Raw genomic sequence first — 14,504 nt, 5'->3', positions numbered from 1 at the left:
GGTTGTCCCTGGCTACCTTATCGGTGGAGAAAAGAAGAAAGCTGAAAAAGCCCGTCTGCGTAAAGGTATAAATATTCTCATAGCTACTCCAGGTCGTCTGATTGATCATGTTCATCACACTAAATCCTTAAGCCTGGCCACCGTCAAATATCTTGTCATTGATGAAGCTGACAGATTGTTGGATTTAGGGTATGAGAGAAATATGACAAGGTAAGTTAATCTTGCTGTTTTCCTTAAACTATGTGATAGAAGTTTCAAACCTGATGTTAAATTCTGCTGTTATTGCTATTGTAAGTTCTGCATATAAAGAAACTTGATTTTAAGAGGAAAGAAGTTAGTATTATTTTTAGTTACTGAATTTTGGAAAGTAGCCTGTCTTGTGTTAATCAATCATTAATGCAATGATTTCATGTTATCATGTTTTCTTCACTTCTTTTTGTTCATAATTACGCATTTACATAGAACAAAACAAGATGGTCTTTACTTTGCTAAGGAGGCTTATTCAGAATGGAATACCTATTCAAGAAACAAGAGGGAAACATATCCAAGTTAAGAAAGATTTAGTAAAACAAAAATTGAGCAGCACCAGAGGTACATAAATACAGGTGGCCGTTGTCATATGTCAAGGACTAGTTCCAGGATCCGATGCAGATCTCAGAGTCCTTGTAAGTTCAGGTCTCATACCCTAAACCCATCCTCCTGTGTATAGTATGTATTGTAACTCATCTCTTGACTACCAGTAATAAGAAAGCAATTTTAAAGCAAATAAATACTAAGTTATATTGTTCAGGGAATAATGATGTGGAAAAAAAGCTTGTACAGTACATGTTTAACATAGATGTAACCACTGTAATCCTAATTCTGCATATCTGGTCTTTGTGTTTGCATTACAAAGGCAGTCCTGCAAACGGTACAAACTTTTTTTATGATGAATGAAGCAGCTAGCTGCTGGATACCCATGAATCTGTTGTCATATGCATGGGGTTACTGGCTACGTACCATTTTCTCTTTAATAAGGAAAAAAGTTCAAGAACTTAGTTGATTAGGAAAATTGGGCTAATTATAAGTATAATAGGTTTGTTGTGAAATAAAATGTAATATCTGAAAGTACAAGCATAGTTACATTTCTTCAGCTACAACTCATACAAGCATTAAATTGCTGGAATATTTTTCAGTGTGAAAGAATTGGACAGTTTGTGAAGAACTCTGCTCAAGATATTCTTTATAGCATTGAGTTTTTCACATATATTTTTCCAGGTTGTAACATACGAACTATTTAAGTAATTTATTATTTCAGTATAATGGAGTCTCTGAAGGAGCAGCAGCCAAGTTTGGAAAAGTGTAGACAGACCATCATGTTGTCTGCCACTCTTTCTGCAGGAGTGGAGAAACTTGCAGGTATAGTAATTAAAGTTTATTGTCTGTCATTACTTTAACATGCTGTGTAAAAAGTAAGAGTTTTTATATGGACACCACCAATTTCTCTTTGATATGTGTTTCCACACCTGTCCGCCATCATTCAATTCTAGATCTTAAATTAAATGTAATATCATGGTTTCTCAATAAATCTTTTTGATATTTACTGTCTTTGTAATACCAAGTTCCTTGGACTTGGCTTTCATACAAATAAAAATATTAAAAGAAAAGAGATGGATGGGGATTCTGTGGTGAGGGGAAGCTCATAGAATTAGGTCCTTGAATCCTTGTTTTATAAGAAACTGCAAATGTAAGAGAAATGGAATGGACTCACTTTTCTTAGCATAATGATTATGCCTTTTATTTTTCTCAAGCCTAGATAACAGGAAGGTGTGGAATCAGGAAGGCATTTTGTCAATAAGATATATGCCAAGAGAAATTATCACATTAGCTTTTCAGTGAGTGCTAGAAATATTTGGAAAAGGCTCATTGGAGAACAGTAACCCCAGCCAGGGAAGCCTAGAAGTTTAAGAGTGATCTTTATATGTATTGTGCATTCATGACATTCCTGATTATATAAATACTCTAATAGTTTTTTGTTTGTTATTTACAAAATGTGCAGTGTACCTCATTTTTACGTTATATACATACTCACAATGCCTTGTTTGAGCAACTTTATTAAATGTGTACTATTCCTCAATATTTAAAATATAAAAACGTTAACAGTGCATGTCGCACTGCAATACCATGTAAATGTTATAAAATATTATTGATGGGTCTATCTTATAAAGTATTAATATTATTTTGTATTCATAGGGATGAGTCTGTTGTCTCCCAAAGTAATTGATGTCAGTCATGATGGATTGGAGGATGATGATGAGAAGTTGTTGTCAACTGAAGCATTGGCAACTCCAGAAAATCTTTCTCATCATTATATTTTAGTTCCAGCCAAATTAAGGCTTGTTACATTGGCAGCATTTATTTTGTCAAAATGTATGGTGAGTATTAGGTGTGTTTCATTTAATTTACAGTGGAATGGTTTTCATGGTAAGATTTTAATTTTTTCCTTTAATGACTTTATAGTGTGTTGAAGCCATATTCTTTAGTCTTCACATTTACCATTATTTTATTGGTTTTACCTCATTTCATAATTATATTTCTTTTTCAGTATGGCGATGAAAGGAAAATAATTATTTTCTTTGCAACTCAGGATATGGTGGACTATCATACAGCTCTCTTCTCACAAGTATTGTCCAAGTAAGTTCCAAGCATGAGAAAGAGGAATTAATTTGCAATATGTTTAGGATAGAGTGTTTTTTAGATGAACTTATTTGCCAAAATATTAATGATATACTGTAGAACAAGACCTTGGTAAAATGTAGTCCTGACATTTAATTTCTAGCTCTTACAGAAGGAATTTGTAGTAAGTGAAGTTAGTGGTAGTTCTGCAGTATTACATTCTTATAATATAATATAAAGACGTTTTAATGTGAAATTTTTATCAGAAGCTTTGTTTTAAAACTAAATTTTGATTACAGTACAAGCTAAAGTATTTTATAAATCCATCACTTTTCTGTAACCTGTTATGTGTTCAGCACAATCCTCATTTGTATTCCTAAAGGAGAAGAGTTCTTTCACCTGGCTGAATAGTTTCCAGACATTTAGTCTGTTCCTTGTACACACACTTGGTTTTCCTTACATATCTAGCAATCCTACAGTGGCGTTTTTGTAATGTTTGGACTGATTTCCTTCATTTTGATCATTTTTCAAGCATGAAAATTGGTCTGCTATGGTAATTCATTGTTGGTGTTGGTTCATATATAATTTATTTGACTTAATCAATTGTGAGGGGGTTTCCTATTGGAATCTGGGACTGTTCTGGCTTTGTGCTTCAGCTCCCAGGATGCTGTGAGTTTCATATTTTCTTTGAACCACCACTCTGTTAATGGTTATCATCTGCCTATTATCTGATTGATAATACTGCTTTTGTGAGATTTTAAATTTAGAATTTGCTTTACATGTTTGTCACTGGGTCTGGTCGTTTATTTATTTAGATAATAATTTATTGTATTAGTGAATACATAAACTTTAGTTTGTTCATGAAACTTACCTGTCAGATATATATATAGCTGTATTTTCTGAAGTCCGACAGAATTTTAAAAACTTCCGACACACGCAGTGGTCGGCCAGGTGGTTAGTACCCATTCCCGCCGCTGGGAGGCGGGTATCAGGAACCATTCCCATTTTCTATTCATAATTTTTCTGTCGCTGGTGCTGAAAACACCTGTTTTCAGTACCTCCGTCTTAGGATTTTGGAAACTTCATTGCCGCTAAGTATCCTAATTGTCTTTTGATTTATTTACTTGGATTTGTGGGATTTGTGGCTAGGCATACGCTATCTTAAATTGATTTGAATTTGATTCATTTTTGCATAAAATATCTGAATCTAGTTAGGCTAGTTTCAGACGGGGTTGTCTGCAAAGATAGGGTGTGGCTACCGAAAGCTTCGGTAGATCCGCACTTGGTATGTACGAGGGGTATGGGTCTTGCTTCTTTGTTGAGATTTGTCATGTAAGGAGTGTGAGACTTTGTCTATTCCGTAAGGAAGACGTATGATTCGTATGTACGCAATTAATCAGTAAACATGTCTAATTCCGTAAGGAAGACGTATGATTCGTATGTACGCAATTAATCAGTAACAAAAGTCAGGGTAGTGAACCTGCTAACCTTCCTGTAGACTTTATTTTGCCTAACCCTGTAGTATGGCCTACGGGCTATGAATATGTCTACGAGAGGTGCTCGCTCTCCTTCATTGCTGTGAAGTGCTACTTCTGTAATTGTTACTCCTAACCCTGCAGTGTTGCCTTCGGGCCCTAAGCAGTGTCTGTAGAGGAATTACCCTTTCTCTCCGATACTCTTTCGATTCGTATCTTAGAATCGAAAGTGCTTGCTTTAGAGAGTAAAAGTGAAGTGCAGAAGTGCAGTGATACCCCTTGTGTAGTGGAGGGTGCGTCAGATCGGCCTCGTTTCGCCTCTAGGCCGGGACCTCTGCTTGACTCCCAGGACCCGGGGAGGGAGCATGTCGAAAGCCTAAGGAGGGTTACAAGGAACCCCCACCGATCTGGTGTGCCTTCGGCAGTTTCTGATGAAAATCCCCAGACTGCCAAAGTGCGTGCGCGTGCACGAATCCTGAAAGATTGCTTCTCGTCCTCAGAAGCGTCCTCCCCATGCAGGGGTTGGTTAGCTTTCGGAAGGACTCGCGCCCTCTAAATAGAAGCTTTATAGAAGAGGGACGCTTCACTTCCACTCCTCTCTCTCTCTCGTTATGCGTTTCAGTGAGAAGTAAGAAGGCGAACGTCGCCTGAACTCGTGTCCGTCTTTCCACCGAGAAATGCGTAAAAGAAGTCATAGTAGCAGGAAGCTTTTGAGAGCGGACGCCCGGGACGCTCGGATGGACTCCAGGCGCGCGCGGGTGCACGGAGCCAAGTGCGCGCCAGTGGACGCCGAGCGCGCTCCAGTGGAGCCGAGCGCTCAGTGGACGCCGAGCGCGTTCCAGTGGACGCCGAGCGCGCGCCAGTGGACGCCGAGCGTGCACCAGCGCACGCCAGGTGTGTCGCCTGGCTGAACGTTTCTGTTGAACTCTTCAAGCTCTTGTTTCAGATATGGGCCTAAAGAATGTTTACCTCTACCTCCGGTGATACCTTCTACCTCACCTGCAAAGAATGTGAAGTAGGCAGTGCTTCGGAGGAAGTTTAAAGTGAACAGACAACTTCTTCTTCGAAACCCAGCAAGACATCGGGTTTCGTGAATTCAAGAGGTCTCTGTCAATTAATATTGCTTTTCGCATAGGTGGATGGAGTTAAGGAAAGCTCAAGGGAAGATCTCGTTTGCTCTACCGCAACCTTTGCCATTCGGCCAATAAATTTAAGTTGCCACTACCGCAGTCAAGACTTTGCGATAAGGCAGTTACGGGTTATGTAAGGCTCGATGTCCTGCACGTCAGGACTCTGCAACGTTCAGTGGGATTCTTGCAAAGGCACTCATCAAAAGGACGCTCTTCAGGAAAGCGCAAGACAGGACTTCCTTTGCCATACTGCCAATAAATTTTAAGCTTTAGCAGGCATTAGTTGTGATACGGGAGAGGAAGCTGGTTGGAGAGTTTCTTCCTCTTCCCAGGATAATTTTGCAAGCTTTTTAGCCCATCTGAAAGGGTTTTTCAGATGATAGATTTTGTTAGTTTCTAGTCGGGACTACGCTGCCGAATTGAACATCGTCGTTCTACCTGCCGTAAGCCCAGTCTCTTAACAGGATTCTTGCCCCTTCCTCGTTTGAGACGGGAATAGAAAAAATTAAATGCTTGACTCCCTGGATTACGTTTTGTCAATTCAGTGACTTTCCCCCATTGACAATATACTTTCGTTTTGTCAAGTAAGTGGGTATCCCCTCATTGACAAAATATCTCTTTGTCCCGTAAATGGGTTAGTTCTCATTGACAAACATCTCATTAACTTGATATTGCGTAAGCGAATAAGCTCTTATTGACAAGATTCGGAAGAGCTCTCATTCGTCATTCGCAGACTCGTACAAGAAATAGACTTGTAGACTACGTCAATGAACGCTTATGTCCAGTAACATAAGAAGCTTGAGCTGACTGCTTCGATTCTCTTAAGTTTTGTTCATGAAACTTGCCTGTCAGATATGTATGTAGCTGTATTTCCGAATTCAGCTATATATATGTCTGCCAGGTAAGTATGAACAAACTTTATTGTGATATAATTTCATATTTTGCCTTGCGTTATTTTACTTCTGGTTGGTTCAAGTCATATACGCTTGCTGTAGTTACCTCTTCGGATGGCAACCGAGAGGTCTATTGTCTATTTTAAGGACATTTAATCGTTACTCCCTGCAGCCTTCCAGGAGTTTCCGATTTATCTTTTACCGTTGTATGGTAGTGTTCTGACGACAAACGCATCTATATATTTAGCGTTTTCTGTTTCGCTTAAATATACCAGCTTGAGAGTCTTTCGGCTCAAAAAATAACGGACCTATTTCTTCGTAGAATAGGGTAGCTGGCAACCCAGACATAAAGTTAAGAGACGACGTTCGTAAGCTGCTGGCTGCTGCTGTCACGCTGTGTCTGTCTTCCAGTCCAACTGAGCAAGTAACAGATCGGGCGCTGTCATGCGCGGTAGGTTACGTCTCTCTCTCCTGCGGGATTGACTGACTAACCGTATCTCTGTGCTGGCGGTTACGTCTCTCCTGCGGGATTGACTGACTAACTGTAACTCTGCCCTACAATCACGGACTTTAGCCTAAGATTGAGGGGATTTCTTACGTGAATGAATAAACGTTGCATTCGTTTGCCTTCCTATGTTCAACAGAGTTATCTCTTAATCCTTTCGGTGCTCGTTACCGCACGTATAGAACTACGAGTCTACCGCAACATTGCACTTTTATATGCTCTCCTGCTTAGGCAAAGCGCAGCCTTATTAGGGAAGTAAGCATACTCGGGGAGGGAATGGATGAGCTTGCTGGGGACCATTTCCTTCCTGAAGAAGTTTGTTTCCCCGAATAGACTGCAATTCAGACCACAGTTTTTTCCTACCGGGAAACTGAAATATTATTCAAGATCTAGGAATGATTCTGAACATCTCTCAGTGCGTTTATCACCTGAGGTGATAGAAAGAAGGTGCCGGACATCTGGATAGGGTTTCAGATGTCCTGGATCTTAATCTGAAAGAAGTAAAAGCGATTCGGTAGTCCCTCCAGTCCTCGTAACGAGTTTTGGGAACCAGTGGTCCAGATCAACTCTGATATTCCACAGCTCTCTCATATCTTAAGAAGTATCTTCTCTCGGTCCCTGTTCGAGTTTACGAGAAAGCCTATTATAACAACAGGCGTAGAATGTAACGATCCTCTAGAGGTGGTTCGTACCGGATTGCGAAAGTCCGTACGAATCGTCTCGATCGACGGCAGCAACTATTGACTTCCGAGTGGAATCTTTCTTTAGAAGTAAGTTGAGAGTTGTGGAGACTTTAGGGACGCCCTTTCATTCTTCTCTTCGATATGTTGAGGACGAAGAGGCTTCTTCTTCTCTGCTCCCTTATTCTCGATCGGGATCGGTACCATTAAACGCCATCCTATGATATTGAACGGGGATGGATATTTAGTCTCTTTTCCCCTTTTTTCAATCGCTTAGGAAATGTAATAAGAGGATTTATGACGTCACAGGGAGCGACATTGACGGCTGATCGCCCCATGTTGGCCTTCAGGATCCTGGAATTCACAGAGGTCACATACTTCCTAGTTCACTTTCCAAGGACCTTTTTCCGAGAGAGTCGGTCTACTCTAACTCGAAAGGTACCTATAACCTCTCCGCTCTGAGTCTTGACTACGTTCAGGCTATCGAGATGTTGACAGGAATAAGATTACCGTCTTCCATTTCCGTCTGAAGAATGGGATAAGCTGGCAGTCACAACTATTAAAGAATACGCAAATATGTTGTTGACGGCCTTTGGGCTCAGAGATTTGCGTCTGTCAAACAACAAAGCCCTTCACGATCTTTGAGTTCTGTGGAATCTCGAACCTCGCTCACCATCTACTTTTTGTCTCACCTGTTTTCTCGGAGTCAGACACTCGTGCGAGATCAGGCGACATATAGTAGCCCCCTGAGTTTCTTGTTGACGAAGTCGGTTGCGTTTATACACCCCCGATGATCGTGTAACATGAGACCAGGTTGGACTGTCAGGCATTCTTCCTTCGGGACTGAATCGCCTTTTTGCTCCTCGCTCCTTTCTCCTGGCACCAGAAGCTCGAGTCAGGAGTTGATTCGCTGACGACGTTGGGTTGCGTTGATACACCCCCAAGGTTTGCTTAGATTGAATCGCCCAGGCAGTCCAGACACTCATCCTTCAGCGAAGAAATAGTGCCTTATGGTCTTCAGGGTACAGCCTTGCTGTCCTTGATTCGTCTGACTGGTCAACTGGTCGGTCACCTGACTTTAGTACAGACGGACTGACTGTGCATGTCCAGATCGAAGCTTTCAATATGGAACTTAGACATAGTCTGAAGTTCTTGATGTCAAAGCATTCGAACCTCTCCTACCTGTTAACTTCTTGCATGTGATCAGGAAGGCCTTCTTCTAACCACCCTAGATACGACAAAGAGGGTTAGTGAGATTTTAAGCCATCGTCACAAGTTTTGGCTTTAGAGAACACAAGGCGGTGTGCTCTCTAACCCTTCCGTTGTGGCCTAAGAATGGTAACCCGTTTTGTCCTTGGGCCAGGAGCTTGGAAGCAAGGATGGCACAAGTTAGTGGGCAGGAGCCAGAGAGAGTCCTGTGCCCTGTCGGGTCTCTCAAGTTTTATCTACATAAAACTCAAGAAAGTCGAAGTCAATCGGGCAATCTGCAGTGTTCCGAAAAAGACCAGACTTGCCCATATCGAAGAACAGCCTGGCTTTAGTGTTAAGGAGTTCTTTCAAAAATGCTCCTTCATTGTGTTTGCACAAAGATTTGAAATCTTTTATCTGAATGCTCACGAGGTGAGGGCACGGCCTCGGAAGCATTTCAACAGAGCATGGCACTCAGCAACATCCTGAGTACCATGTTTTAGCGAAGCAACTCTGTGTTCACTTCACACTCCCTGCGAGATGTGAAGATGGCATATGAGATCTGCTGCTCGCTAGGGCCATACGTGTCTGCAGACACAATCTTGGGGGCAAGAAGTATCACTCATCCTATCCTGTAGAAAATGGTTAGGAAGAGCTCTTAATTTAGTTGTTGAGTCGCCGACAACGTCGACTTCTTAACTCTTAAGCCTTAGTTAACACACCTTAACTTTGGCTAGGTTGGTCAGGTGGTGATATATATATTTATATATATATATATTTATTTTACTTCTTAGCCCTCATGGTATGGTCAATATGGTCTAGTCACGTCGTGGTCTCGCCCCTGTTGACAGATCATCTGGAGTGCACCAGCTATATAGGTCTCTACCTCGCTGGCAACTCTAGTAGCACAAGCAGACTTACGTGGCAGTAACCACGAAGCCAGCTATGCTAACAGGTGGAACCAAGATGTAAATCATCTGCATGCATTTGTTTCCCAAAATCCTTCTATTCTGTCCCTTCCCACCTCCAAAGGTGGGATTCAGCTATATATATATCTGACAGGTAAGTTTCATGAACAAAATGATATTGTTATGATACAATAAAGTTTGTTCATACTTACCTGGCAGATATATATAATCAAGTACCCACCCACCTCCCCTCAGGGGACAGTGGAAATAAAAATTATGAATAGAAAATGGGAATGGTTCCTGATACCCGCCTCCCAGCGGCGGGAATGGGTACTAACCACCTGGCCGACCACTGCGTGTGTCGGAAGTTTTTAAAATTCTGTCGGACTTCAGAAAATACAGCTATATATATCTGCCAGGTAAGTATGAACAAACTTTATTGTATCATAACAATATCATTTTTCATTGGTGAATCACAAGTTTTTTCAGTTTCTCATTACCTAGAGTGTTCTGTGTTATGTGTTGCTTATGGTAAATTAGGATTTTATAAAGAACAAAAAACTTCCATATTTGTTGATAGCTTATCCAGTGGTAAAAACCAATGTTGCATTTTTGTCACTAGTTACCCAGTGGTAAAAACAAATGTCTTCTGTATTACAGATACTGGAATGATAACAAACCAAGGAAAGAAGAAAAATCATCCCTTACTAGACGAGCAGAAAGAGTCCTTGCTGGTTATGAAGATGAAAGTGAAGAAGATAGTAGCAGTGATGATGATGATGTTGAGGAAGAGGTTGAAGAACAAGAGGGTGCTATATCTTTCCAAAAGCTACATGGAAATATGACACAAGAGGTAAGACTATTCGTTCATTGCTTTTGTTTGTTGTGGTTATTGATAGTATTTTTTACTCCCTCTTTTCCATCCCCATGCACTTCAATTTAGAGATTTAGCAAAGGCTTCTTTTTTTTCAGTCCAAAATTAGATATAAATAGTTTGCTAATATCCTGTACTGTCTTTACCCCTTTCAGTCTCTGGCCCTTACAACCCTGTCTGACCCAAAGCCAGAACTGTGATGAGTGATATTTCACTGTTTACGGGGCACTTCATGCTTGATTACATCCACAAGAAAGATGGTTAACCCACATGGTTGATACATTTTTTGCCCAGCACTTTTGTATTAACTAGTTTCACCAGTGTCTACCATTGTTGGGAGATAAGCTCCTGTTGATGGTTATGATTATGTAAAAAAAAATTGTCCTGTTTAAAATGAAAAATTTTGATTATTTTAAAATGTTTTGGTGCCTTAGAAGATCCAATTTTAATAATTATTTTTTATTTTCAGGACAGATCATCAGTTTTCAGAACTTTTAAGGAGGCATCAGCTGGAGTTTTGATGTGCACTGTTAGTATTCTTTTGATTTTGTTTAATAATCAACAGAAAGTATAGATCTAGTATAGCCGAGAAAAAATTCTCTTTTGATGAAAATGATTTTAATTAAGTGACATTATTATTTATTTATACTTCAGTTCCATTTAATCATATTAGAAGTGAATTGTTGTTTGTTGAACTCACAGTCCGCCTAAAATATGGCTTTCATGGTGATTGATGAAGTTGGGTATTTTTGTGTATGGTGAAAGTATTATAATTAAAAGTAAAATTAATGCCAAAGGAAACATTTCATTGAAGGAATGTGTAAAGTTTCAAGTTTGGTATTTTTTCCACGACATCCTGCATAAGACTCATAATTTTTTTTTTTCATTTCAATGGTGTTGTTAATGTGTGGGACATACAACATACATTTGTCATTTAACTTTAAAGCTATTGTATAAATTCAGAATTATTAGTCAAATTACTTCATTGCAACAATGGTTCTACATATTTGGTGTTTTTAAAGGTTCTTTGCAGCATCCTTTTGGCCGCAGCTTCAGTGCTTTTTGCCCTTTAGTGTTCATTTGTATTTTTTGTCTTTTTCTACTTAGAGGTGCTCCTTCTTTAGCTTTAATTTGTTCCAATTTTTTTTATTTTATATTAAGAAAGATCCTTAAGGTAAGCCTAAGAAAGTTTAGATATATGAATGATTATCTTGTTAAGGTAATTTGTAATAATAATGCACATGGTATCCAAAGATACTAATAATAACAGTAACAATAATAATAGTAATGATAATGATGATGGTCAACATAGTCTCCAAAGTACTTGGATGAAGACTACTTCAGTAATCTAGTAACGTGTAAGAACATTGCGGCACTTCATTTGAACATGGGGGCTGCCATTGTGTGAGATGAGGTTCAAATGCCGAAAGTGCAGATACAGTAGCCTACCATTTGTGTCCAGTTGTACAGTACTTGATGGCACTACATTAGGTGCCTTCAGTGTAATTCATGTGATACACTGAAGGCATTATTAAAGGGTGTTTTTAGTGTCCCTTTGGTCCCAGGATGCACCTAAATTTAAACCTTTTAGTTTACTTCCATTCTTGTACTTTTTCTTAGTCTTTTGTAATTCTTAGGGCAAATTTTTGGTTTTCTTCCAGTTCCATCTTTACATCCTTGTACCACTTCATCTTCTTTATTTTCTGGACCTCTTTATCTTGCTGGCCAACCACTCCAACTCCGTTTTTTTGCTGTCTACAATTCTGAATGGCCAAAAGTACCCAAGTGATTGGCTTGGTTTATTATTATTATTATAAAGGATTAGTTTATCCACACCTATTGGCTTGGTTTGACAGCCTAAATTTTATAATCTGGAATAAAGGACTGTATTTTAATTTTTCTGTTTTATATTAATGCACAGGATGTAGCAGCTCGAGGCTTAGATTTGCCAAAAGTATGTTGGATTGTGCAGTTCAATGCCGCATGTACCGCAGCAGATTATGTGCATCGTGTGGGACGCACTGCTCGAGTTGATGCTTCAGGCTCAGCGTTAATATTTTTAGCCCCTGCAGAATCTTCTTATATCCAGATGTTGGAAAGTCACAAGATCATGTTAGTAAAATTCTTCTGTATATCAACTAGCACATTGATTATTATGCTTTGTTGGGTCATATGGATGTAGATCCCACACCTGATAAATATTAGATCAATGTACTGATGGGTCCAAATCTTTGGCAGGTATGGGATTCACAGCCATCCCACCCAACAACATACCAACACATCTAATGATGCTTCTGTTTTCATAGCAGAATTATGTGCAATGGGATCAACCATTAAAATTACTGAAGATAAACCATTGCAAAAATTTTTATTTTAGCTACTCTAGAAGTTAATAGAAACTCTTCATAATAATAATTTTTAAAAATACACTTTTATTGAGGAGAATGAGTAATGCAGTTTAATTTGATTTCCTTTCATCTGCAGATTGCAGGAGGTAAAAATGCAAAAAGTCTTGGGGACGCTGAAGTTCATTTCTTCAGAAGCAAAGGTTTGTATGTGTGGCTTGTAGGATTATTTGGATAAATGTAATTTTATATATTATGGTTTAGTAGAATTTTACAGTAAATATTTGTGTATGGAGGGACTGTTGACTAATGACAAATGTTATTAAGATAAATTTTTAATGAAAATGAACTGTGTAAGTGATTTACCTATACAATTGATTGTCATATGTTCTTTCTATCTTTCTCGAGTTATCATTAACAGTTCCCAAACAATGGAGCATTATGTGTATATAGGACAAAAGAGTTAGAGTTAAATGCTTTAAAGTATTTATTTATTTCTTTATTTATTTTTAGTCTCAACACCATGCCCTTGAAGAAAGTGCTACTGGCCTTCAGCTTCGAGTTGAAAACCTGCTTCTTTCAGATAAACATCTTCATGACTTGGCTAGGAAAGGTATGTTGTTACATTGTTCTAGTTAACATTGTATCAGTGGTCTTGGTTGAATGTCTGTTGTGGAACATTGATGATTTTAATTGCTGCTCACAAGTACACCTTTTTTATTTTCAAGTACACTGAAACCCAATGAATTGATCGGCTTGGGAATACATTTGCTGGAAAAGACTCCTCATTATCATGTTTGTCCAAAGTTTTCTATATTAGTTAGAACCTTTAATTAGTTCTCTCCACTCTCTTCTGCTGGTGCACCTTGTCAGAATTCCATCTGATCCAGGGGGGGTCTTTGTCCTGTCATTTTAAATCTACAACATTTCTTCTAGTACTACTCTTCCCTTCGTAGCACATGCTCAAAGAATCCCAAAGATCTCTATGTATTTTCCACAAATATCTGACCAACTTCATCTTTTAATAAGTGGTATTTCCAACACAATCTCAAAATTTTATTGTCACTCCTCTCCAAAATCTTCATTTTCTTTGTACCTGTCTGCTGCATAGAGAAACAGTAATATTACACTTTATAAATATTTGCCCAATTTGCTGATGGATTGCTTTCATATATTGTAGTTCAGAACAATATGTCAACTTTACCTAAGCAGTAGTTACCATTTATTGCTGATCTCACAACAAGCTTTACCATATGATATATAACTATGACATAGAAGTATTTTTCCTCCAAAGCCTGTCCCTCCTTAACAGTAGCGATTCTCCTCCATCTCTTCCCTGGTAATTCTTGGTATTTACATTTTGCACCCTTTATTACATTCAATACATAGTTGCATTCACCGTTACGGCTATCCCACTTTTTAAACTATTATTCCTGGGCTTACTTGGTGGTGACCATAAGCCTGTTTTTGCATATAGTGTTTTTATTCCTTATTCCATTTCACTATCTTTTATTTTTTAAGTAACTATAATGGTATTTCGAGTGTAGCATCCTTCTTGTTACTTACGCTATTGCAGGCATCCTAGGTACAGTGTAAAGTGTGCCATAATGCAATTATCATATGTTCCCTCCTGCTTTTGGACTGACAGATGAGATAAGAGTTTTTTATGACTGGGGTCAGTAGTCTTGTTTGTGATATATGAGTCTTTAATAAATTCTAGCGATGATGTAAGCTTTTGATTGGGTAGCAGTTTGGTGGCAATAAATTATGGTAATGATATATGGGTCTTGATTGAGTGGTCAGTTTGATAATGATGTATGAGATAACCTATTTGGTAGTATTGCGCTTTAT

The 14,504-nt window shown here is 38.9% G+C and overlaps 1 protein-coding gene across 1 annotated transcript in view; it reads left to right on the top strand.

Moving 5' to 3' along the window:
* Positions 1-14,504, top strand: part of LOC135221067 (probable ATP-dependent RNA helicase DDX31) — a 93,320-nt gene that overhangs the window by 78,067 nt on the left and 749 nt on the right. The window contains exons 5-13 of the mRNA XM_064258830.1: positions 1-210; positions 1,298-1,398; positions 2,233-2,414; positions 2,585-2,673; positions 10,095-10,287; positions 10,778-10,837; positions 12,230-12,420; positions 12,793-12,856; positions 13,167-13,266. The exon at positions 1-210 is cut by the window's left edge and continues 11 nt beyond it. Of these exons, the coding sequence (XP_064114900.1) occupies positions 1-210; positions 1,298-1,398; positions 2,233-2,414; positions 2,585-2,673; positions 10,095-10,287; positions 10,778-10,837; positions 12,230-12,420; positions 12,793-12,856; positions 13,167-13,266 (1,190 nt within the window). The remainder of the gene's footprint in view (positions 211-1,297; positions 1,399-2,232; positions 2,415-2,584; positions 2,674-10,094; positions 10,288-10,777; positions 10,838-12,229; positions 12,421-12,792; positions 12,857-13,166; positions 13,267-14,504) is intronic.

The sequence above is a fragment of the Macrobrachium nipponense genome, chromosome 2 (genome assembly GCF_015104395.2).
Source record: "Macrobrachium nipponense isolate FS-2020 chromosome 2, ASM1510439v2, whole genome shotgun sequence".
Classification (NCBI taxonomy): domain Eukaryota; kingdom Metazoa; phylum Arthropoda; class Malacostraca; order Decapoda; family Palaemonidae; genus Macrobrachium; species Macrobrachium nipponense.
The sequence above is the reverse complement of the archived record's forward strand: the minus strand, read 5'-3'. Positions and strand labels throughout refer to the sequence as shown.